Source organism: Lissotriton helveticus, chromosome 11, assembly GCF_964261635.1.
Source record: "Lissotriton helveticus chromosome 11, aLisHel1.1, whole genome shotgun sequence".
In the NCBI taxonomy this organism is placed as follows: domain Eukaryota; kingdom Metazoa; phylum Chordata; class Amphibia; order Caudata; family Salamandridae; genus Lissotriton; species Lissotriton helveticus.
Genome location: NC_136072.1, coordinates 7,390,780 through 7,413,922, shown reverse-complemented (window position 1 = coordinate 7,413,922; position 23,143 = coordinate 7,390,780). Strand labels below are relative to the sequence as shown.

The following is a 23,143-nucleotide window of genomic DNA, read 5'->3' as shown; positions in this document are numbered from 1 at the left end:
ATTTTAGTATATTGCGGCCTTCAGTGCCTAAACAATGTCTTAAAACAGCATATTTCTTTTTACAAGCAAAAGATTCACCATCAAGGGCTTCAAGATTCGCTTCAAACCCCCCTTTCAATTTTTCCCAATCAATTTCTGGAGAAGCAGGATTTGGTATAAAAGGTGCTGGTGGAGAAATGGATTGTAGCATTGAAAATGAATAAAATGATGTCTTTGCAAAATAGTAATATATTGGATACTTTTCTAGTTTGATAATAATGTTCAAATCAAAAGAAGGAATAATAATGATTGGTGTGCGAATCACGGAGATCAGCACTATGCTACTGACTATATAGTGCAGAACATCGAAATAGTTACTGCAAATGTGGCGAAATTATTGCAGGCAATACTTGAAAAGATTACTTTTAGATTAAGTGTGCAAATCACCGAGACCAGCACATATGAAAATATTGCCTGACTAAAGAAACGATGCAGGCTATAGAGAAATGCCTGGTCTGAAGATGGCCACTGTCGTGAATGATGTGACGTCACGCGTAAGCGTCTTGACGCACATGGAGGGAAATGAGCGCTGGCGCATGGCTGCGAGGAGAGAAGCGCACGCGACAGTTGAAATCAAATGACGGTTGGAAGGGAAATAAAAAATCTGGCAGGATGGCGCAAAAAAGAACAATCCTGGAAGTGTTGCACCGCCTATGCGCCTTACTAACAAACAGAGATTAATCCCAAAATCAACTGGTGGTCCAAAATCGGCAGGAACAACGTTGGAAACTCTCTGGATCCAGCGTGTACAAATGGATGGTCGGAAGCTTGCACGCATGGAGGTCCTGTTGACCGACAGCCCGTTACCAGTGTAAGGAAGTAACCTCTTCCATGCTCATGACAAGGTCAGCTCGTCATGCAGTACACTGGAGCTGTGCTTATGACGAGCTGACCTTGTCATGAACAATGGAGTTTCTAGATGTTCAGCACCCAGCGGGAATTGCCTTAGCATTGAAGGTGGTAAGGAACCGGTGAAGTAAGTTAAAGTTGAATTTACTAAGTAGTCGACAGGACATACGATGAACGTTCTGACGCTCAATTCAACACCGCCCAACTGACCCAGAACCCACCCCCCACAATGTTCCTTCCATTCTCTTGACGTGCAGGAATTCCAGACATCCAGAGAATGGAAGGGACACCCAACACATTACATTAGGGTTTTAGTTTAAAATAAGTAAAGTTCTTCCATACAGTATCGGAGTAAAAGGAAACTATCCCATAGGATTAAGATGGCCGGTGCTGTAACGCCGTTTGATGTGTGTTTCTAGCGAAAATAAGGCTTGTTGTGCGAAAGTGAGGTGTCGAAATGAAGGTTCCAAGAAAGCCGCATGGACACACAAGTAAGTCCTCGAGGCTGACAATTTGAAATTAAACACCATGGCAGTTGTGTTGCAAATCAATCAATCAATTTTATATCTCGAGGTTCGAAGCTCAATCGGCGCTCATTGGCTACGTCAAAACCATTTAGGACTCGTGACTGAAGCCGAAATCTTTGTATAGGCTCAACACTCAATTGTTGTTTGTAGGAAGCACACAATCACGATGAAATTCTTAGTTCAGTCAATTTATGGCACTTACAGCTTAATCAATGGTCTCATCGCAAATCCAATGTTCTCCAGAGGTGCTGGGCAGTATGAGCTTCATGTTTCTATCATCTTCTTCTTTTCTTCTTTATCGCTGTGGACTCTGTATCTCTGTAATGTATATACAGGGATGGAGTTATTTTATATGTCTGTCCCCTGCACAGACTGTAGGTTCAACTCGTTGCCATTGATGTAAAGATCCACACAGTAGTCAGTAGGAAAATTATAGTTTATTCTACGTCCTATACTTCCAGGTTATACCTCCAACTCCCCTTTTTCCAGGAGAAACCATTCCACCCAGGTTACATCAAGTTCTAAGATCCATACTCTCTAGAAAGTTTGAGCAACTCTACAAAAAGACTCCGGAAGACAATGGAGGATAAAAATAGAAGAGGCCTAAATGGGAATTTGGGTTGTCACATTGACATAGTCCTTAGTGTTAGGGAGACACAAATCCAAACCTGCAGCTTTAGAAAGTTCTAGTATGTAACAGTGCTCTCTCAACACACAGACTCATCTTTGTACCACACAATATTGGAGAAATGCGATGTGACCCTATCTTCTTCTTGTGACTGAAGGCAGTTTTCCCTGAAGTTCCATGAAACTAATAAAGGGTGAGGGTGCTCAGAACGAATGTATAAAATGTATGAAGAGTGGAGGATTCTTACCTCACGGCTCTCTGAAAGGTTTTATAGTGTCTCCTGTGCCTTTGCTTTTAGATATTACTTCTCAGAACAGACTTCAGTGAATCTTTGCTATCCAGTGGATGCTACTGTCACCTGAAAAATCTCAGCTCAGGTTACACAAATTATTTAGATAAGAATGATGTTTTTATTAAGCATGGGCGTAAAATCCGTTCTGCTCGCAGAATTTGCGAATTTTTGACAAATTCGCGTTCCGCAAATCGTGCGCATTTGTCAAAGAATTCGCAATTTGCAAGCTTGCGGATTTTTTTGCTTGGTCGCGAGACTTTTTGTCCGCGAGCACGTAAAAACAGACGCGAACACGCAATTGCACAACACGAGCATGCAACTTGCCCATGTACGACTGCATGGGTAACCTCGCAGTAGCTGCACTGAAAAAATCCTGAGAACACGCAAAAAGCCCCGCGAACACGCAAAAAGCCCCACGAACACGCAAAAAAATAAAAATTCGTGGATTTCGCGGACCGCGAATTCGCTTTCGCTCGAATTCGCAAATTTCGCCCATACTTAGTTTTTATGTCTCACCTGCAGAGCGTTGCAGCAGTTTTTTGTTACACGACCTATTGTGGACAATACAGATACTTACCTTAAACTTTGAGCCACCTCATTGCTTATCACTTGTTGGATTTCTTGTCAATCGTATTTAGTTGCTTTCATTCAATGGATTTCAGCGGCGTAAGACCCTTATGGGTGAGTAGCTGATCTATATAAATTCCTGATCGATCGATTGATTGATTTCTCTTCTTGTGTTTGTCCCTCTATGAGAACATAGCTCGTTTGCCATCCTTTCCTTTAGGTGACCTGCAGCCTCTTACTGCTCACATTCATGGAACTACTTTTTTCTTTTTCTTTAGCTCTTTAGCACAACTTTTCTTGGTCTAGCTCCCTCTCCTCTGTATACCCTGTCACCATATACAGCTTTGCCCCCTGTACTCTCTATCTTGCTTTCATCCCAGCTTGTTGATGATTTCCTGACCCCTCCTCACTCATTTTTGTTACAGCTACTTTTGTTGGTCCCCTGCCCCTGGATACATCACTTCCTCCTTTATCAGCAGCATTTACTTCCCCATTCTCTGCTTCTCCTTTACCATCCATCTGACCAGTTCCTTTGTTGCTTTAAATATTTCTTTCTTATTCTGTGTAGGAGGGCCTTTTTACACCTTTCTATTAAGTGATTTTTGAATGCACAGCTTCAAGGGAAGCCACCATCTTGAGACAGTAAATTAACAAAAGGGCTGTGGCATAATGACATATGGGCACACATGCCTGAAGAAGTATGCATACCTAATTGTCATCACGCGCGAGCCACCAAATCACCCTTAGAGCATGCATGATGATACATATCAGTGCATGACTTCTGAGTGCATCAAAAATAGTCACAACATTACCTAAAGACCTCGCAAAGATGAAAGGCTAGGCCCACTTTTCTGCAAGATCTCAGATGAGTACCTAACACAGTGAGTTATCTTGCTTAATACTGAGTGCCTTCTCTAGGTTCATTGTTCATCGCACTTTGTGCGTTGGAGAGTTGATTAGGCAGCCATGTCCTCTATGAACACTTTCAACTCAAATCAGACACCTATGTGGGACTTTTGGGAAAGAATGGTTTGACCTTGTAATCTAAGAAAAACATTTACCAGCTGTGGAAATCACCAGAAGTTGAAGGATCAGGGAAGGAATACAATGTACCTGAAAGAAGATGGTGTGGAGGGCACAACTGGGGTATGAAGCTGGAGCGCCTCACTGGAGATCCAGGTGAGGAGAGGGCAGGAGGCGACACTCTCAAAAAGAGCAAGTAGGGAGGGATGCAAGTGTCAGGCTGGAGTTGGAGAGACAGTATTGGTTGCTGGAACTTCATTGGTCACTGGATTGCCTTCAAATTCCCCTTATGTGTGATGTGTGGACAATGGCAGGGGTTGAGGTGGTCTGTATTCAATTGATTGCAAGTATGTTCACATATCTTGATTCAAGTATACTAGAAGGCTTATTTACAAAAGGCCTGAGCACCAAAGCTTCTCTTTTTGTGACGCTCCAGGAGGGCAGGCCTCTCAATCATATCTATGAGGCGACACATGGCCACCCTGCATGGCTTTGCATGGCCTCATAAATATGGCGTAAGGCAAAGCAGCGCAAATCACTGCATCACCCGACTCTGCGTCAATGAGGCGTTCCATCGGCGTTGCAGAGGGTGTTCTAATGCAGCACCCAGGGCTTTCTATGCCCCAGATTTACAAAATTATGTAAACCTGGAGAAGCACCATACTCTCATGCCTTCCTATAGCAGGTGTAACAAGGAGAAAGGTTTTAATTTCTCCTCGTTTTGTCCTCTTTCCTTGTGTGCTGCATTGTGCCGCACACACAGAAAGAGGAAAATGCCTCTTGGATTTGTTTTTTGTGCAAGAAGGTGCCTCTTCCTGCACAAAAACAATCCTGCCAGACTCAGGCACCCTTGCACCATGGTGCAGGCGTACCTGCGTTGGCGCTAGGCTGCGAATTGTGCGCCTGCAGTGGCTGAAAGGAAAGGAATGCACTGAATCTTGGAAATATGGTGCATTCCTGCCCTCTCAAATTAGCGTAGGGCAGCGCAGCAAAAAAACTTGCGGAGTGGCCCTACGCCAAATAATTGTAAATATGTCCATTAGAGTGTTTCCAACAGTGAAAATGAGACAATGACATTTTTTGCAGGACATAATCTTTTTGAATGGAAGCAGAACTATGGGCCCAAAGAGGTTCCTGCTTTACAGCTATTGTAGATTATATTTATATACTGCCCATGGTACCGTCGTCAAATTGCCACTTGTATTTTAATCTGGAACCTAAACCTTATTCTATTAGTGAACCAGCATTATTTGTTGTTTCTTTTTTTTTTTTTTTACTGATCAGTGCACTATGGGTATCATTTATCACATGTTGTGGTAAGGCAGCGCATATAGAAAGAGGGAACAACAAGGAGATATAAATATATATCTCCTTATTACGCGTCACCTTGTAATTTGGTGCTTTCCCAAGTTTTCATCACTTTGTAAATCTGGGGCAGCGTCAGATTTCATGATTCCCACTGGAACGCTGATGAAATGCCTCGTGTGCACAGAGAAAGGCAGGGCGGCTTTGCGCAGTTACATAAATACAAATGAGAAACCTGTGTCATGCATGTACCATTTTATGTGGCACAGGGCTCTCTTAAATAAGCTACTGAGAAACTAAGGGGCCCATTAGGATGGGTAGCCACCGCCGGCCAGGCAGGGGGCGAGCCGCCCGCCATCCGTCCCGGAATGACCCCCTGCCATATTTGTATGGCAGTGGGGTCCGCGGCAGATGGAAAGACCGTCCGCCGCTTTTCCGCCCGGCGCCTTGCGGCCGGGGCGGAAAAGGGTTTATATGGTGGCGGTGTCTATCAGACACCCCCAGCCATATTAGCATTGGCTGTGGAAGATGCTTTTCCGTGGCAGCACGGAAAGGCAGGCGGTCTTCACTTTGGGGGCCCCCTGCGGGCCCCCATGGTGAAGGCGAGGTGGGGGATGCACATGGGGGGTACCTGTGGAACCCCCTGCATTTGCATACACAATGCGGCAGGCACCGTGCAGTGCCTGCCGCTTTGTGTATGCAAATGCATCACAAGCATTTTTAGCATTGTGGCGGGCGGTGCTGAGAGCACCGCCCGCCACAATGTTAAACATGCATGTTGCGCACGACACTGTGGCGGGTGCATCCCAATACCCCCCACGGGACCCCCGCCCTTCTGGCGGGCAGTCCATTCACCCGATGGGATGGCGGGTGGACTAAGTCCGCCCGTCATCCTACTGACCCCCTAAGTGTAAATTCTCTTGAAATAAACCATTGTATTTTATATTTACTCATTTAGCAGGTGTAAATGTATGGGCGGTATGCATCTTTTGTAACACCTGAACAAAAAATAGAATCATAATGTTGCCAATGTGTACGTGGAAACAGTCAGCTAACATAGTTGAGGTATTCTTTAGAATGTTAATTAAGCAGATATGCATTACCTCTTTGCATTAATGTATCACTGTATTGTTATGTGCCTTCATCGAAGATGCTAGATGGTGGCATTTGAGTTTCCCTCCACTCTGCAGCGGATCTCTGTTGTCAACCTGATGATTGGATCAAATGAGTTCATGGGTTTTATGAAAGGGGCACCATAAGTGGTAGTCAGAGTTTGCCGGCCTCAGACAGGTAGGTTGACTTTTTGTCATGGCACAGTCTGTGAAAATGCCCACTTATCTATCTACTTTTATCTACATATTTAAAGATATTAGTAATACATAATACCCAAGTAGGTACGACTATAAACAGACAAATAGCATGTATAGCATGTCTGCTTCCGTTAAAATATATAGTCTTTCATGACATTGGCAAACATTCCGTGCCTTGTACGCACCTTCCTGTTTTCCAGTTTTTCACTTTCACTTGGATGAAGTTTATACTCTGTAAATATCACTAATAATTAGGCATGAAAGGCATCTGATTAGTGTAAAAAGAACAATTGGTGGGTAGAATACTGAACAATCAATCTTGACCCCGCTCCCAATGGGAACAGTCCAGTCCGAACTCCCGAGTCCGGTCTTCCCAGGACCGGAAACAAGTATCCTGGGACCGGTTTCAGGGCATCACACGTCATCAGCCAGAATAGCCTGAATTCAGTGATGCAGTGAGCAAGGGACCCATGTCTGGGCATCCCCATCCCACTTAGGGCGGCAAATGCAAAAAGTGCAATTGATGGATAGAGTGCTGAACATTGTCAAACATTCACCCCAGTTCAGAGAAAAGGGCATACATCCATTGTTCTTTTGCTCACCATAACACCCCAGTTTGGACCCAGTCACATGCAAATCAGTCTTGACCCTGCTCCACATGGTAACAGACCAGCCTGAACTTCCAGGCCAGGTCCTCCCTGGACTGGAAACGGGCATCCTGGTAGTGGTTTCTTGGTATTACTCCTCATCAGCCAGGACAGCCTGAATACAGTGGCATGGTGAGCGCGGGACCCACGCCTGGCCATCCCCATCCCACTTGGGGGTGACAAATGCAAAAAGAACAATTAATGGACAGAATTCTGAACAATGTCAAACACTCACCCTCAGTACAGACATCTGGGCCTAAATGCATTGTTTTTCGCTCACCACGGTATACCCCCAGTCTGGACCCCGCCATATGCAAGTCAGTCTTGACCCTGCTCCCCATGGTAACAGTCTAGCCCGACCTTCCAGGCCAGGTCCTCCCTGGACTGGAAACAAGCATCCTAGGACCGGTTTTAGAGTACTACCACTCATCAGCCAGTATGAGTCCAGTGGCCTGGCGAGCATGGGACTCGGGATTACAAATAAATACAACACATGCACAGATAGATAACATCACTATGCTAGAAGCAAGTACATACATTATAAGCTGGTATTAGCTGCTACATAGTCATTGTAGTGGTAGGCTTCACAGTCCTTCTCCCTGACCCTGTTACACTATGTTATGCTTCTGCACTCTCCTCTTTCCTCTTCATGTCTCCATTCTTCCCAGCATAATCTATCCTCTGATTCTCCTGTGGAATAGTGAATAATTGGCAAGGAAATCTCCTGTTTGGAAACATATCATCTACCCAATCATACTTCCTTACTCCAGGTTCAACATTGAATGTGTTGCCTTTAAACTATGACAATCTTTTCGCATGCCAAATTTTTCCATCACTTGGCAACGCTGAATTTCAAAGAATGTTAACAACCCGCAAATGTTCAGAATATCTACGCTCCCCCTTCTTAACAAGTTTTCCCTTCTTCACCTTTACAAAATCCACCACCTTGAGATTAACCTTCTTCACTGCATGCAATGATTCATATCTACTCTTATATTTTATTTGGCTCATTTCCATTCAGTTTCTCAGTCCCTTGTGTGTCCAATCAACCTACCTAGTTTTGGTTAACCAACCCATGTTATCTTTAGTGCTGGGTGTTTTCCCTCTGATAAGTTCAAAAGGACTATACTCTGTTGACTCACACCAAGTCAACCGGTAAGACCCTGGAGTTTTTATTAATTTATTCTCCCAAATCATATTATTACTGTTCGCTGACTCAATGATCCCTTTTATCACTCTATTGAAGCATTCGACGTGTCCGTTGCCTTTGGGATGGTAAAGAGCTGTTATTTTGTGTATTACTCCGGTATTTTCCATGAATTTCCTGAAAACATCTGAGATAAACTGCCCCCTATTATCACTGACCACAAGTTTGGGAAGCCGTTCTCTGCAGAATATCTCTTCCCAAAACGTTAACGCCATCCAAGTATCAGCTTTTAGTACAATTTTTATTTCTGCCCATTTCGAGAAATGTTCCACAGCTGCCAGGATGTGTCTGGATACCCCAAACACATCCTGGACTGGACCGCAGATATCCACCCCTATCCTCTCCCACATCATTTGTGGAACTTCTGTGGGATATAGTGGTGGTTTGAATGTGACCATTGCCACTGAGTTTACACATCTCATGCATTCCCTTACCATATTTTCAATTTCCTGTCCTCTTCTTGCCACTAATAGGATTGTTTGACTCTACTTTTGTTTTTTTACAATGCCCATATGACCTTCGTAACATAGATTAATTAATCTATCATGTGGGTCCCTAGGCGGAGTTAGTTTAGCGCCCTTTAATAAGAAACCTTCCTCCACAGACTACTCATTCTTCACTTCCCAGAATGCAGTCCAATCCTTGTCCAAACGTTTTTTCTCTGACTATCCCTCCTTGACGTTCTTCATGACCTACAGTAACATGCAATCTTGGGCTGTTAACCATGCCCCTGTATCAATGCTTTGAAACACCTCAGTGAATACCATTGTTTACAAACTATCCTCCCACTCATTACTCATGTCTTCTTTATTGGGCAATTGAAACCTTCTTATAAAATCCACAATTTTATTGAGAGCTCCTGGGACATAAGGAACTTCATACAAATAGTCCAACAGTTGCATGGATAACCTGGTTATCCCAGGTGAAAGGTCACTGAGCCCCTGTGAAGTGAGAACCTTGGTCAGGGGTTTATGTTTGCTTCTTACTATCAACTTAGTTCCCCAAATGAACTTCATGAAGTATTTTAAACCCTACACACAGCCTACAGTTTCTCTTTCTATAACAGATTTTACAGGTAGCCACCACACTTGTCAGCGGGTGGTGGCTGGTGTCCTTTGCCTACAAGCCGGCAGTTCTCTTGATGCCTTCTTCGATATTCCGTGCATTCATGCACATCTTAAGCGCTTGCACCCACATATTGCCTTCTGGGCACACTTTGAGTTCATCATGCTCTTGGGTATGAAGGGTATGTAGGGTAGAGAGCTTGACACCTTAGGTCACCTTTTGAGCAGAACATTAGAGGATCTCTCTACCTACACGCATGGTGGTTTATGCTGTAATAGAACTCTGTCTCAGATTTTGACCCACGCCACAGAAGGGGGTCTGATTACCTGTGAGTCAATCACAGTTGGCAAGTTATTCACAATAACATGAGACAGGGGGCAGAATACTGGTGAGTCATCCTCAGCTGACGAGCCATCCACAACAACAGTGAGCCATTCCCAGCTGCTGAGTCATCCACAACAACACGAGATGGGCCACCAAGTCTCAGTGGCCATTTTAATGCTCTGAACTAAAAGTAGCCTGGCTCCGGAACATTTCATGCTTCTCATCAAGGAATCCAAACTTGATGCATCTCCTGCCCAGCCACCAAATTTGGATCACATGTCTCCATTTAGATACGATAAGAACTCTATTTAGAGCCCTCCCACTTTGCGATCATCCCAGCGGCTACCATGCTCATTGGTAGGGGCTTGGTCACCTTGCTTAGACATCTGGCCGGAACCTATATAAAGGAAAGGTTGGTACCTCTCACTGCTGGCAAAATCTCTGAACATTCAAGCTGCTGAACATTCTGAAAACAGCTACGCTAGGGTTATTTGGTTGACCAGCTACATTTGTTGTTTACTGTGTACATTGTGTTCTCTTCCAACCACACTAGGAACTCTATATTTTGTGCAATCTGGTGCTATCATATGTGGAGAAACACTAAAAATCGGTGTGCACTTGTCAGCATAAATGTGGAGATCACACATCTACTAGGTATGAAGGTTGATACTCAACAAGAGTTCTGTGTTGTGATATTTAACTAGGCTTTCTTGTTTTCAGTTTCTAATTTCGATAAATTCTTGTTTTTTCAGTGATTTCAATACCTTTTAAAAACAATGACTACACATTTTCGCACCATTAAAAACAACAGAAACAGTGTTTTTCTGGTTCAAATGGAAAGCTTCGCTTTTAATATTGCTTGCTTTCGGCACTGATAGTGCATGGTATATAGACAGTGTATAGACAGCGTACGTACAGTGTATATGAGGCCCATACATATTTTCACAAATCAAACTTATTGTGGTCATGCACTCTCACTTTTTCTTTACCATGTAAACTTTTATCTGTGAAAAGCCCCTCTCAAAATGGCCAAAACAGCCAGTACACAGTTTGCTGGCCTCTAACATAGCTTTCCATGCCAATACTGATGCACCTGAAGATTGTGATTCTGTGGGACAGGTTCTGCAACATATTCGTTGAACTGGGCCCATATGCCAACAGAGTTATTGAAGTGGTCAAAATTAAGCTGAAAATCGGTAAACTTCAGATTAAAAAACCTAACCAAGAGAATGGTGATTCCGCTCAATGTGCAAAAAAACAAGACCCCTGTCCAAAGAAAAGAAAATTATTTTCTTGATTCCCCTCACTCAGCCAACGTTGCCCCTAGGTGACATGCTTCATCATTGGGGCCATCCCAAACAGCTTCTGTTTGGGGCATGCTCGACTTGCGAAACTACGTAGGAGCACTTTTGGGGGAAGAAATGTGTAGTGCAGCGTTAGTGGAGTGGTGAAAGTGATGGTAATAATACCTAGCTAGTGAGTTGATATTTTATTCTTGCTCCTAGTTTGTATGGATAAAAAGAGCGTTAAATAATAGGGAAAAGATATAACTATTATGAGAATTCACTCCCTAAAATTTGGTCAACATGTTTCAAGGTATCCCCTAAACCTCTTCTTCAGGACCACATGGGGGCCAGCCCCATGCGTGCCACTCCTTGTGAAAACCTATAATAAAGAGAGCATTCACACCTAGGGGCCGATTCCGATCCTGGGAAAACGCTGTACAAATCGTGGTATGGAGCGTTTTCCCATACAACTCGTACTTGTAAAGAGGCCCCTACAACCTAGGAAGTACGATCCGTACAAATAGACGCACTCCACACAAATTGTAAAAAATACCATACAACTCGTATATACAAGCGCTTCCGATTCGGATTGCTCTGTACACGGCGTTCCCATGTATTCCCGGCAGCAGTTTACAACCCGGCAAGTACGATTCGTACAAACGGCACTCCGTACGGCTCTTTCTTTACTAGAGCCAAAAAGTGCCAGAAAAACCTTGTACGCCCAAAAAACAGTACGAGACAGACCCCCCCCATGTACGCGTCGTACACCCCATGAATACAGGGGTACGGTGCGTATGTACGGTGCATACGGATGACATGGAAAGTAGGGTACGGTGCGTACCTATGCGATGAAGGGGTACTGGTGGTGTATGCACCATACAAGCACCGTACCCCAAAATCGCCTGTGTACGCACCGTACCCCGAAATCGCCTGTGTATGCACCGTACCCGAAAATCGCGTCTGTACGCACCGTACCCCAAAATCACGTACGTACGGTGCATACATGCGCGATGTTGGGGTACACACCATACACACGCCTCGCATGTGGGGGGACCCCTGTATGCCTCATACCCCTATACGACCCGTACCTCGGTATGAGTCGTACCCCCAGAACGAGTCATACCAGGGTACAAGGCGTATAGGGGTTCGCTTCGTTGCCGGGTACGAGTCATTCCCCGTATACAGGCCATTTTCCATACAAATCGTATGCTGACAACCCGGTACGAATCGTACTTGACGGGTTGGACAGCCTTTTTACAAATTGTATGGTCTTTTTTACAAGTCCGTGTCATACAGCTTTTCCCAATCCGATTTGTATGGATCGGGCCGATCTGTATGTATTTTTCCCGTACGAATCGTACTACACGGGTTGGAAGGGACTTTTACAATTTGTATGGAAAAAAATGCAAATCCTATTTGTATGGAAAATAAAAATCCAGGATCAGAATCGGCCCCCTAATGTGTGAGCACTCTATTAAAAATACATATGTTTTAGTCTTTGACTAGTAATATCCGTTCAGGGAATAAAACAGAATGAAAAGTTAGCACATAATGACTGCCCACCTCTCACGTGGGCAGGTCTATACCCAATGAGGTAATCTAATCAATGTATTCCTCTATAGTTGGTGCCCATAGAGATAATAATGAATTAGTGCTTTAATCTAATGTGACATAATAAAACACATCAGATGTCTCCTTTGTGAGAAAGCGTAGTTAGAAGCAGAAATATAACTTTAAAAAAACTCGTGAAAAAACTCAACACCACATGACATACAACATACAAACACATAACATTCTCAAAATTTCTGGAAAATACTGATGCTTTGGTAATACTATGCCTCATGGTCTGCCGGGGTAGAGGGGCTTGTAGTCATACCCTAAAGAGATACAGAGCATTGTAGTTAACTGTGAGCAAAGAGAAGAAAATAAGAGAACTACCAGCAAAGCATATTGCTGTGTCTGCCCATAACATGGGTGGCAGATGCTCAAAGAAACAGAAAAATAGTACTTTGAAATGTCCGGAAAAACCTGTTGAGGAAAAGAAACTTAATTCGTCAAAGCACACCTCCATCTAATAATACCTACTGGCACCTGGGCGGACCGCATCTTAACACATCTGTCTCCTGATGCAGTTTATATAGGAATGAAAAAGGCCAGTCATGCTAGTAAGTTTGACTAGACCGTGGAAGTTTAAGCAGAACAAAGATGGCCGCTACTGTTGGCAATACACACGGACCATCTTGGGAGGATATGAAAGTGTTCCTCGGTCTTGCCCCCTGCAGCATAACTGAGTCAGGTATTAGTGTGGTTGCCAAGATTATCAAAAAATCACATTGATAACGCGGGAAGTTAAAAGAGACAACTTATAATCAGTCATGAAACCAAAGTATGGTCAGGCCGAGTGTGTTGGAAAGTCGGCCATTTCTCTTAGTGAAAAACGGGGCCATCTCGGTGGGCTGAAACCATTAATCATATGTACCCTCCTAGTATTGTCTGGCTGTCTAGGACAGAGGAAATGCTATGGTCAGTGCGTAAAAATGGAATGAAAATCTGAAGATAATAAGATAATAAAAATATAAAAATCAAAATTGGTCTCCGTGAGAGACTCATTGTGGGGCCACATTGGATAGAAAAGGGTGATGCCAAAGCTGATATATTTAAAAATATATATATATAGAAATTAAATATAGGGGCCCACGTGGGAGTCCATGTGTAGGAGAAATGTTCATAAAGGGCACGGTAATACTCGGTTTAAACGAGTGTTCACTGAGTGTTTGTGTCACAAAGGTCATGTTGGATATGAGACCAGTTGGCTCTTGCTGATAGCATGAGTTTCTGATTTCAGGTCTGAAAAAGATAGAGGTGGAACACAACGAATGAAAATGATACAGCTCTAGGGTGTTATAGGTGTTTTATCAAAGTTCTTCAACACATGCGTCCCGGGTGATAAAGTCACTAAAATTGTCACCCAGCCTACTCTCAAGGAGATGTTTCACATCTACGCCAATTCCGCTGAACACTTGGTAGACAAAGGTGCTTTCAGAGTGTTTTTTTTATTATGTCCACTACAGCAGTCATGTGATTCTGTAAAAGTCTAAGAATGCAGTAGAGTGTACTTTTTTCACATCACTATCAATATGCGACCGAAGATCCTCACATTGATAATATACCATCGGGCAGTATGATTTCCACTCCCCTGCATGAAAACAGTATAGCTACAGATCCTATCCACATGGATGAGAGCTACGACCTATCAGAGAATCACACCTGACCCTCAGCGGAGGTGCGTTTTAATTCCAATGGGACCTGCAATTCCTTACACATCCAGATTCTGAAGTTCAGTCACCCTTGCTCTTTGAAAAGGAACTTAAAACCCTACACTTTAAGCAACACTTCATCCACGTGACTCTCTGCTAATGGACTCCAGCTAGTAATCACCTGGCTCCTGCTTGTGTCTCCTCTTGTTCATGTGATCTGAGACTCCCTTCACACCAATATCCACCACTTATGCTTTTTAGAAAGGAGCTGAAGACCGGCCTCATCCATGTATAAACATCTGATTCTGGACACCATATAGTAACCCCCCTTGTTCTACCCCCATCCAGATCTCCTCTGTCCTTCTGTCTTTCATCCGACCCTTGTACAGAGCTCTGTTGTTCTATACCTAGGCTTGTGCTACATAATGTTGTGAAACTGTATTTAAGTGCTCAAGACTTCTTTCATTACCTGAATAAATTGTGTGAATAAAAATTAGTAAAGGAAACTAGTATTGGGGACACTGCAATATGTTCTGGTAAATTCCTTCCCTCCTGCCTCTTGAGTGGCTGGAATACACATGTGCATTTCATGGTTTTGCATCATGAAGGACTTGTGTGACCCAGAGTTTGTGCTATCTGCAGTGTCTGAGATGGAAAACATTGAGCAGGAGGACTATCCTAATTGTTAGACAAGCTTCAGTATGCTCATTTTTGAAAAAGTCCTAGCCTGAAGTCTGAGTCTTGCCAAATGTTGGGCAGGTTTCACACTGTGTGTCTCTGGCTACTATAGTTGTGCAATGTACAATGCACAAGTTTACAGGTTACATAAAAACACAACCTGTCCTCACGAGCGACATCCTGGCGTGTTGCAAGTCATAGCATGCAGATGTGGTCTGAGCTCCTACTGTGGGCTTGCAGGAGTGGAATGAGTAGAACCATCCACGGAGCAGGCACGGGTTCTATCCCGGTCGCCCCAGCTCTGAGCAGCATGCTACGATTTATCTTGGAGCAATCAGTTCTACAATTTTCATTGAATCATTTTTTAGCAGGGGGGAGAAGGAGGTCAGGATGGACTCTAAAATCACAAAGCTACTTCAACCCAGAATAGAGTTCAAATATTTCCAAATAAATAGTATTAATAATGGACAAATGAGTCCCTTGTCAGTTTTACATGAAGCTAGGATATGTGCACTGAGGGGTATATTATCAACAACTAGCGATAATTTTTGTCTCTAACTTGTTTAGAGACAAAAATTATCGACGCACATCGGCGATTTTTATCGCAGATAAACCTTGCTATTAGCAAGGTTTATCGCAAATGCGATAAAAAACGCCCGCAATGCATGAATATCGCTGAAAAGTCAGCGATATTCATGCATTATCGAGCAAATGCTCTTAGCCATGTTATCCACCTCCCATTGGATAACATGGCTAAGAACTGCTCAGGGCAGGTGTTAGCTTTTGGAGATATTCGCCCTTAGCGCAAATATCTCCAAAAGTTGGTAATAGGAGATAGCGATGTTAGCGACTGTTTCCAGTCGCTAACATCTTGGCACGCCCACTTTGCATGTCATTAGTGATAAATATCACTGACATGCAAAGTGGGGCCCAAGATCGTCGCTATCTCCTATTAGCTGTCGCTAACTGGTGTTAGCGACAGCTTGGTAATAGGGAGATAATTTTATCTCCGCTTTCTTGGCTTTTAAAGCCAAAAAAGCGGAGATAAAACCCCTTGATAATATACCCCTGAGTTATTATTTCTTGGTCAGTGCATGCTCATTGTTGTCAAATGCTGGATTGTAATGAATTTCCCTTCCATGGTCTGTCTCAGTAATGGATGGATCAGGATAAATTGTTTGGTTCAACGGTGGCCACTGCGGATCCTGGTGCAGGAGTCGTTGCAGTTTCCGATATTGACTTCTAGATTCATAGTTGACCGTCTTCTTTATCCATAGCCACAATGCTCGGTTCTGAATAATGCCCTCCTGCAAAATTAAGGAAAATTATTTTGCATATGTTTAAGTTCTCTTCACATTGAACTCAGGGCAAAACCGATGAATGGTGACATCATTAATGTGTTTTTTTAACATTGGACGCAAAGAAAAACGGGTAAAACAAATCAGAATTAAAAACAAAACTTGGAAAAATATAACAGGTACATATTAGAGTACAGCATAAGCGTTCTCTTGCAAGAAAACTTAAATAATAAATATGAGGCTCCAAAACGGTGCTACCTTGTATATATATATACAAAATATAGAGGTGATACAGTTGAGTCTCCCTTGTACAAAAGGGAAAATCCTAAATAGCAATCCAATAATAAATACTCTGAAATCTTCCAAAATTGATTCTGAAGGAAATTAAGTTTTCTACATAATTTGAACCAGCTATTGAGAAATCAAGTATCTGGCCAATCAATGTACGAACTACCCAACAAGAGTTCAGGGGTCATTTAAAGCATCCTAGAAATATGACACCCGCCAAAGTTTGTCACATCTCAAATCCACCCTCCTTCCAATGTCCCTGCCCCATGTTTAGCTCAGGAAATGTACCATTGCCACTGTACACTTAGCAAGCGATGCTCTAACGCCATCCCAGAGTCTTCTAAATTAATTTTGATGTGAAATCAACTAGACCACATTTCAGATGAATGCTGCTCCACTCAAGAGCATGTTTCTTCATGTTACAGCTTTTGTAGATTTTACACATTTATAATATAGTTAGGTATGCACTATCTACCAGTTTCAGTTACAAGCAATTTTATGTACGAATGCAGAATATATCTTGCACGAGCACTCGTATATCAAGTAGGTGATTATAATTTATTAATTATACAACACATTGATTTTCAATAAAACACAATACTTATAGACTAGATTTGAAGTCTTAAGTCAAACAGAAGTCACTATTTTTGATGACTTGCTGATTTTTATTAGGAATGACTGTTTTGGGTAATGCTAGACCTAATTGCTGAAACTCACAGTTTTTCACAACTCCCTTCCGACAAGCGTAAACCCTTGAATGTCTCTTCACAAAGTGAGGTAAAAGTCAGTCTCTTCTGAATCAAATTAGGCTGAAATTTCATTTGAATACATCAAACCACAATAGTAAAGTACTTACCTCAACCCCGTAGGATACAAAGAAGAGGATGACCAGTGTGATGAGCAGATAGACCCGCCAAAGGGTGGGAACGCAGACGAGCTGTCAAGGGAGAAAAATGAATACCTTTGAAATAGCTTATTAAGGAGTCAGATGAACACTACATTTTTCTAATCAGTAATCAGTGTTAAATCTAATCAGCACTGTTGGAATGGGTGAATGTGGTGTTAATAATTACTGCAATGTGGGCAGACCCAAAAATGTCAATAGCAATAAATGCAATATCAATGTATGCCATAACCTGTGCCCACACCACCAATTCAGTACCAGTCAGCGCAATGTGAATGTATGTCATGACCCGTACATGCATAATAGCGTTGACACTCACAATGACACTAGCAATGACGAGATCAATGTATGTCATAATCCAGGCTCAACTAACGATACTGTTACTAGTAACCACAATGCCGATGTACGGTATGACGTTATGACTTAAGCAAACTTAACCAGTAAGAACAAAGTCAATATATGCTATGAAAACTGTATGCACAATGGTAAGGATGTCGATAAAAATTAGTCCAGTGGCTGCCATATTATTATTTGGAGTTCCAATAAACTCGTATCATTGCTGTCGGTTTCACCTATGGGGACCTCCCCATCAACCCAGAATCAGAGATCCGTGGTTAGATAAGTTCTACAACCCATCCCTATGGAATGGCAGATCACAGATGGGGTCTCTCTTAACCTAAAGACAAATGCGCACCCAGGGAAAACCCTCACCGATCCCACAGACAGATAGTTGCACCGCAAACAGGTCCAAGAAAGTGTGCCCCTATAAAACACGTTTGGCCAGGAGCTCACGTTCTCCAAAATACCACAAAGCTAGATATCCCATGCACATAGAAACACCCAACCAATCAGGACACAGCGTGCATACCACACAGTGATCACGGGCTTCTCATTCCTGACATCTGGACACATACATACTGGTCCTCACTAGCTCTCCTGAGGTCGAGAGCCATCTGTGTCCTTATCAGATGCCCACATTCATTGATTTATGACTGAGATGCTTTTTTGGAATATAGAAAATTGCTTTATTGTACCTCATGAACTGTACATAACAGCAGCCAAACTTTGTACACACAGAGACTTTGAGAAGACGCACTTTGTCGAAGCTCTCCATCTGCAGCGTTTAATCAAACCAACTTGTTCCTGTTTTATAAAATGCCTCTTGTCATATCATTTATTAAAGGTAAACTAATATCCGAGCAACAGCACCATGTGGCATGCAAAACAAGAGAATCATCCCTCAAATTCAAAATGTATAAAATATCAGGATCAATTCTAAGGTGAATTGTGTTGTTGAGTTTAATTCCTGATTAGTATAGTTTAATTTTAGATTAGTATATACATTTTAAAATCCAAAGAAAAACCAAGTTTGCCTTTAATGACTGTCCATCAATTCTTTGCTTTTGCCCCTCTTCAAAGCTCTTGAATCTCCCATTGCCGGAGTGTGAAGAGATGTAGAAACAATTTAAATTGAATATCAATTTACTTTTTTAAACCAATGCAGGGGACATTCTAAAATAATGGTGACTTTGAGCCAGAGGAGCAGGAGCAGAACCCGGGCAGATAAAGGAACATGACTTGGGTCAGTGAAGAAGGTGGAGGTCATTGGCTGTCCGCTTAATCTTAGCCTTATTCATACATCAGGGCTTCTGTCATTAAGTAAGAGTGTACCGCCTAAGTGGAGCCGATGATGTTGAGATAATATGTGGTAGAAAACCAAAAGGGGGGATTATTCACAGACCAATGGGTTTACTTGTCACCTTGTCTATTGACAGGGAATATGACCATTGAATCCTGAGTTGGAGGAAGAATGAAATCTGTGTAATCTGCTGCTCTAGTTGTCACTATTTTCACCCTCCATTGGTGTCTTTGTCTGTCCATCATGATAGGTAGGCTCTTGATCTTGTATGGATGTATGCTCTTACAAATACATATCAGTATTTATTAATTATCGAACTATCTGGGAGCAACCGGGCACCATAAAGTTTTGGGGATGGGATGCAGGGAAATTTAAAAAAATTTGAGTTATACAATTACAATTCACATATTTACAACTTCATTACTTTTCCAAAGTCAAAGCCCATGGTAACATCACAGTCATACGTTGACCGCTGGAAAGTGAAAAATATAAATGAGCAAGTTTCAAGATATCCGTGGATCAAACAGAGATATTCAGACAAGGAGTGCCTGCAAAATAGCATATCTTGGGATATTAAATGAAACTCAATGAGAAATTTGCAAAATTACAGTTTCACTTGTCTGGTGCCTTGCAGGACCTTTCCTAAGTGGTTGGGTACTTTGTGCAAAAAAGGTTGTGAGATATACCACCAGGAGAGTGGTTGAAACAGAAATATCTCTTGTAGAGACATTCCCCGTGCTATCCAGACTCCCACTGGTATCTCAAGAGACTACAGTGTGAGAGGGGGTCTCTCATAAAAAAAATAAAAGATACCAAAAATGTATATAGTGAAACATTTTGAGAATGTAATGAATTTCACTGGCATAAAGAGAATGTACCACAAGCCTAATTCAGAGCCTTACATTCAAGACATGTATGTTTCAAACAACTTCCAACATCCTGCCTAGACTGCAAAGAATATAAGGCCTGGCCTGGCGGAACCAGACCATTCAGGGGTTTTCATCTACCACCTGCAGAAACATTGGCACTCCCTGAGCGTGTCGCTTACTCAGGTTATATGTTTGTCACTGATATGAAAGACATGGTTTTGGAATGTAAGTACTTCTCCACCTTTAAATGGTGAAAAGGCAGGAGCAAGCAAGCAGGAATAGAAGATGCTACTGTCCTAACTGGGCTAGTAATGGAAAAGACCTCTCCGTTGTTGATGAATTGTCTTATCTGAAGAGAGCAAAACACAACTGAAGTGTTCTTCAAACCATGTGAAGGACAGTGATCCACACATTGGGAAAATGTGCACTTGTCTGCCAGATTACAGATGACTGCCACTGCCTCAAACTAAGAAAGTGGTTGTGGAAGGCAGATACCCTGAACTCTTTGTGTTGTAAATGTAAATGTATTTATATAGCGCAAATCACCGACACGGTATCTAAGCGCTTGCTTAGGGAACCCGTCCTGGTATTCCCCTGTGAGATACCCCGGCAGGGTGTCCACAAGGTGAAAGCCAGGCATCCCGCCGTGAGGGGCGTAGTGGAGATTAAGCAAGCTATTGACCAGAGTCGCAGAGTGTGACCCCGTAGGCACCGGAGCGAGAATTATCGAGTCCGTGGAATTTTAGAACCCGAGACCCGCCGAGGCGGGGAATCGAACCCTGGTCCATGGCCGATCTCAGCTTCCGGGTCTGCCGCCTCTAACCACTGAGCCACACTTCTCCACTTGTCCATGTAGAGGCTCCTTATGTCCACCTGCGGAGGTATTAGGACACAATAACTGGGAAAATGTTTTCTGTAACATCTTTGAGCAGACATGGATGCCATTGTTGACATTATTCATAGCCCCTCCTCCTCTGTGTCAGGAGAAGGAAGCCAGGCAGTAAATCAACTTTCTGAACTGTGATGCACAACACAGGGCTTACTGTTCTAAAGCCCTTCAAAATAAATCATTGGCATTGTAGTCTACGGCAGTGTTCACTAGAGGCCAGTGGCGCTTTCTGCGTCATGCTTTGGGGCATTGGAGTCTCCCTCCCTGCGTGAGAGCAGCCGTCCGTCACTCACAGGCATAGACCCCACCCTTTCCCATTTGTCGCATGTAGGAATGGATGCAAGCACAGGTGCCTTGTTCTCGGTAATGATAAGTGTTAGAATGCTAATCTTCTGTTATGTATTTTGTTCTGAGACCCCCTCGCCACCCTAAGCTCCCCCACTGTGACACCCCAGGGCCTGGCTGCACGTCGCTGGCTCCGTTAGCAGTGGAGCTGCAGCATGAGTTCCACCACGAAATGGATGCAAAAGGCGAGCAGGCCAGGGTTCTTGTTCTCTTGTGAAGTTGATCCAAATATCTGAGTCAATGGCAAAGACAAGATCTGTCCTTACAATAGACAGTTATCTGCTGTATGGCATTAAAACTGGTCCTATTTTCATTCCCTTAATAACTTTACAGCCAAAAACATGGATTGATTTATGAAAAATGACTGTTGAAAAGGTTACAGCAATGCATGCCAGCGATTTAGTTCTTCTCTTACTTCAAGTTTTACTTAATCTTGCCTCCCTTGACTGTTAGCTATTTAATCATGTTGCGTTGCTTTCTGTATTTTATTTACGTGCACACTTTGAGCTGTGCAGGTGTTTATGAGGGACTTTGATTGAGAGCTCTGACGCTGAAGCCAAAGCAAAGTGCCTGTCAGTGGCTTGGCCTCCCTTCAGAGCACACAGAACAATGGTCATGTATTCCAGTTGTAATTGCAATTTTGTGTAAATGTGTGTGAAGGGGGTGCACAGATGCTAAAAAATGTACAGGGCAAAAGTAAAAGTAAATAAATTGCTTAAATGTGAGTAAGTGCAGTGTATGTTTGGAAGTGGTGAAGAGAGGGAGATGCCAGGAGGTGCATTTGGTGAAGAGTGAAAAGAGGGTGCTGTAGAGGAAAGAGAGGTGGTTGAAGATGTGCAGATATTTTTTCCTTTTGAAGGAGGATCCAGGATGAACCCCACATTTCTCTATTAAATTTGCCCACGTCACTCACTGCATAAAAGACATACAAATACATGTGTATGCCCCACCATGTTCGAATGTCACCAGCTGCCATTGGTGCTGAGGTCAATATGATGTTGAAAGAGATTGGTTTTATCTTCGAATTTACAATGATGCCGAATGACTATATACCATACATGGAATACTATCCTTTGACGGCGTGGTGAAGTCTTGGTAGCATAGATGAAACCAAAGTTGATAAAACACACTAAATTAAAAACATTGAAGGATTGGGACACTGTTTTGATGAAATTGCAAAGCATTATGGTCACTTTGTTCCTTGAAATTTCGAGTAATGAGGCAATTGAAATTTGTGATGACAACTTGTGGATGCAAAACATTGTATTCTGAATGGGTTAACCAGCACATCGAATTTTGGAAAGGGTACACTGCTGTCAAGCATTAATGTCTGTATAATATCTGAATAATTGACCCACTGCCACTCTAATGTCTTTTTTGCAATGCTCAAGGACTGTGGTCGTCCTTCATTGTTGATGAAGCTTTGCTTTAAAAGATCAGAGAAGTGTCCACTCTGACATCTGCAGATGATTAAGACTCATCAAGGGTCGAAACGGGTTATGCTGTTGGACTTGCCGAGCGATCAAACATCTACGGTTAATACCTTGGAAATTTACAAAGGACGTTTACGAGTACTATCTTTATGTACGCACTCACGGCGGAGATCCAGCCCAAATGTGCCGGCATAAAGATAGTACTCGTAAATGTCCTTTGTGAATTCCCAAAGTCACAAACGTAATCACGTTTAAATTCATCATTGTGAATCGGGGCATTTTTTTATCAGGCACAAAGTGCTGTTAAAGTTGGGGCCCCTCCCACCTTTGGCCCCTGATGCATTGCACTGGGTGCACCACTGGTAACTACTCCCCTGTCTACACAATATACCGCCCCTCATCGACTGAACAGTCACAGATTAAGTGAAGAGATCGGACACCTGTCGCTGGCCAACGAAGGTCTTTGTCTTAGTC

The 23,143-nt window shown here is 42.9% G+C and overlaps 1 protein-coding gene across 1 annotated transcript in view; it reads right to left on the bottom strand.

Annotated features, from left to right (window-relative positions):
* Positions 1–16,080: 16,080 nt before the first annotated feature.
* LOC144792071 (putative cation-transporting ATPase 13A4) overlaps positions 16,081–23,143 on the bottom strand; it is a 238,349-nt gene continuing 231,286 nt past the window's right edge. The window contains 3 exon segments of the mRNA XM_078666918.1: positions 16,081–16,311; positions 17,447–17,527; positions 19,598–19,605. Of these exon segments, the coding sequence (XP_078523044.1) occupies positions 16,081–16,311; positions 17,447–17,527; positions 19,598–19,605 (320 nt within the window).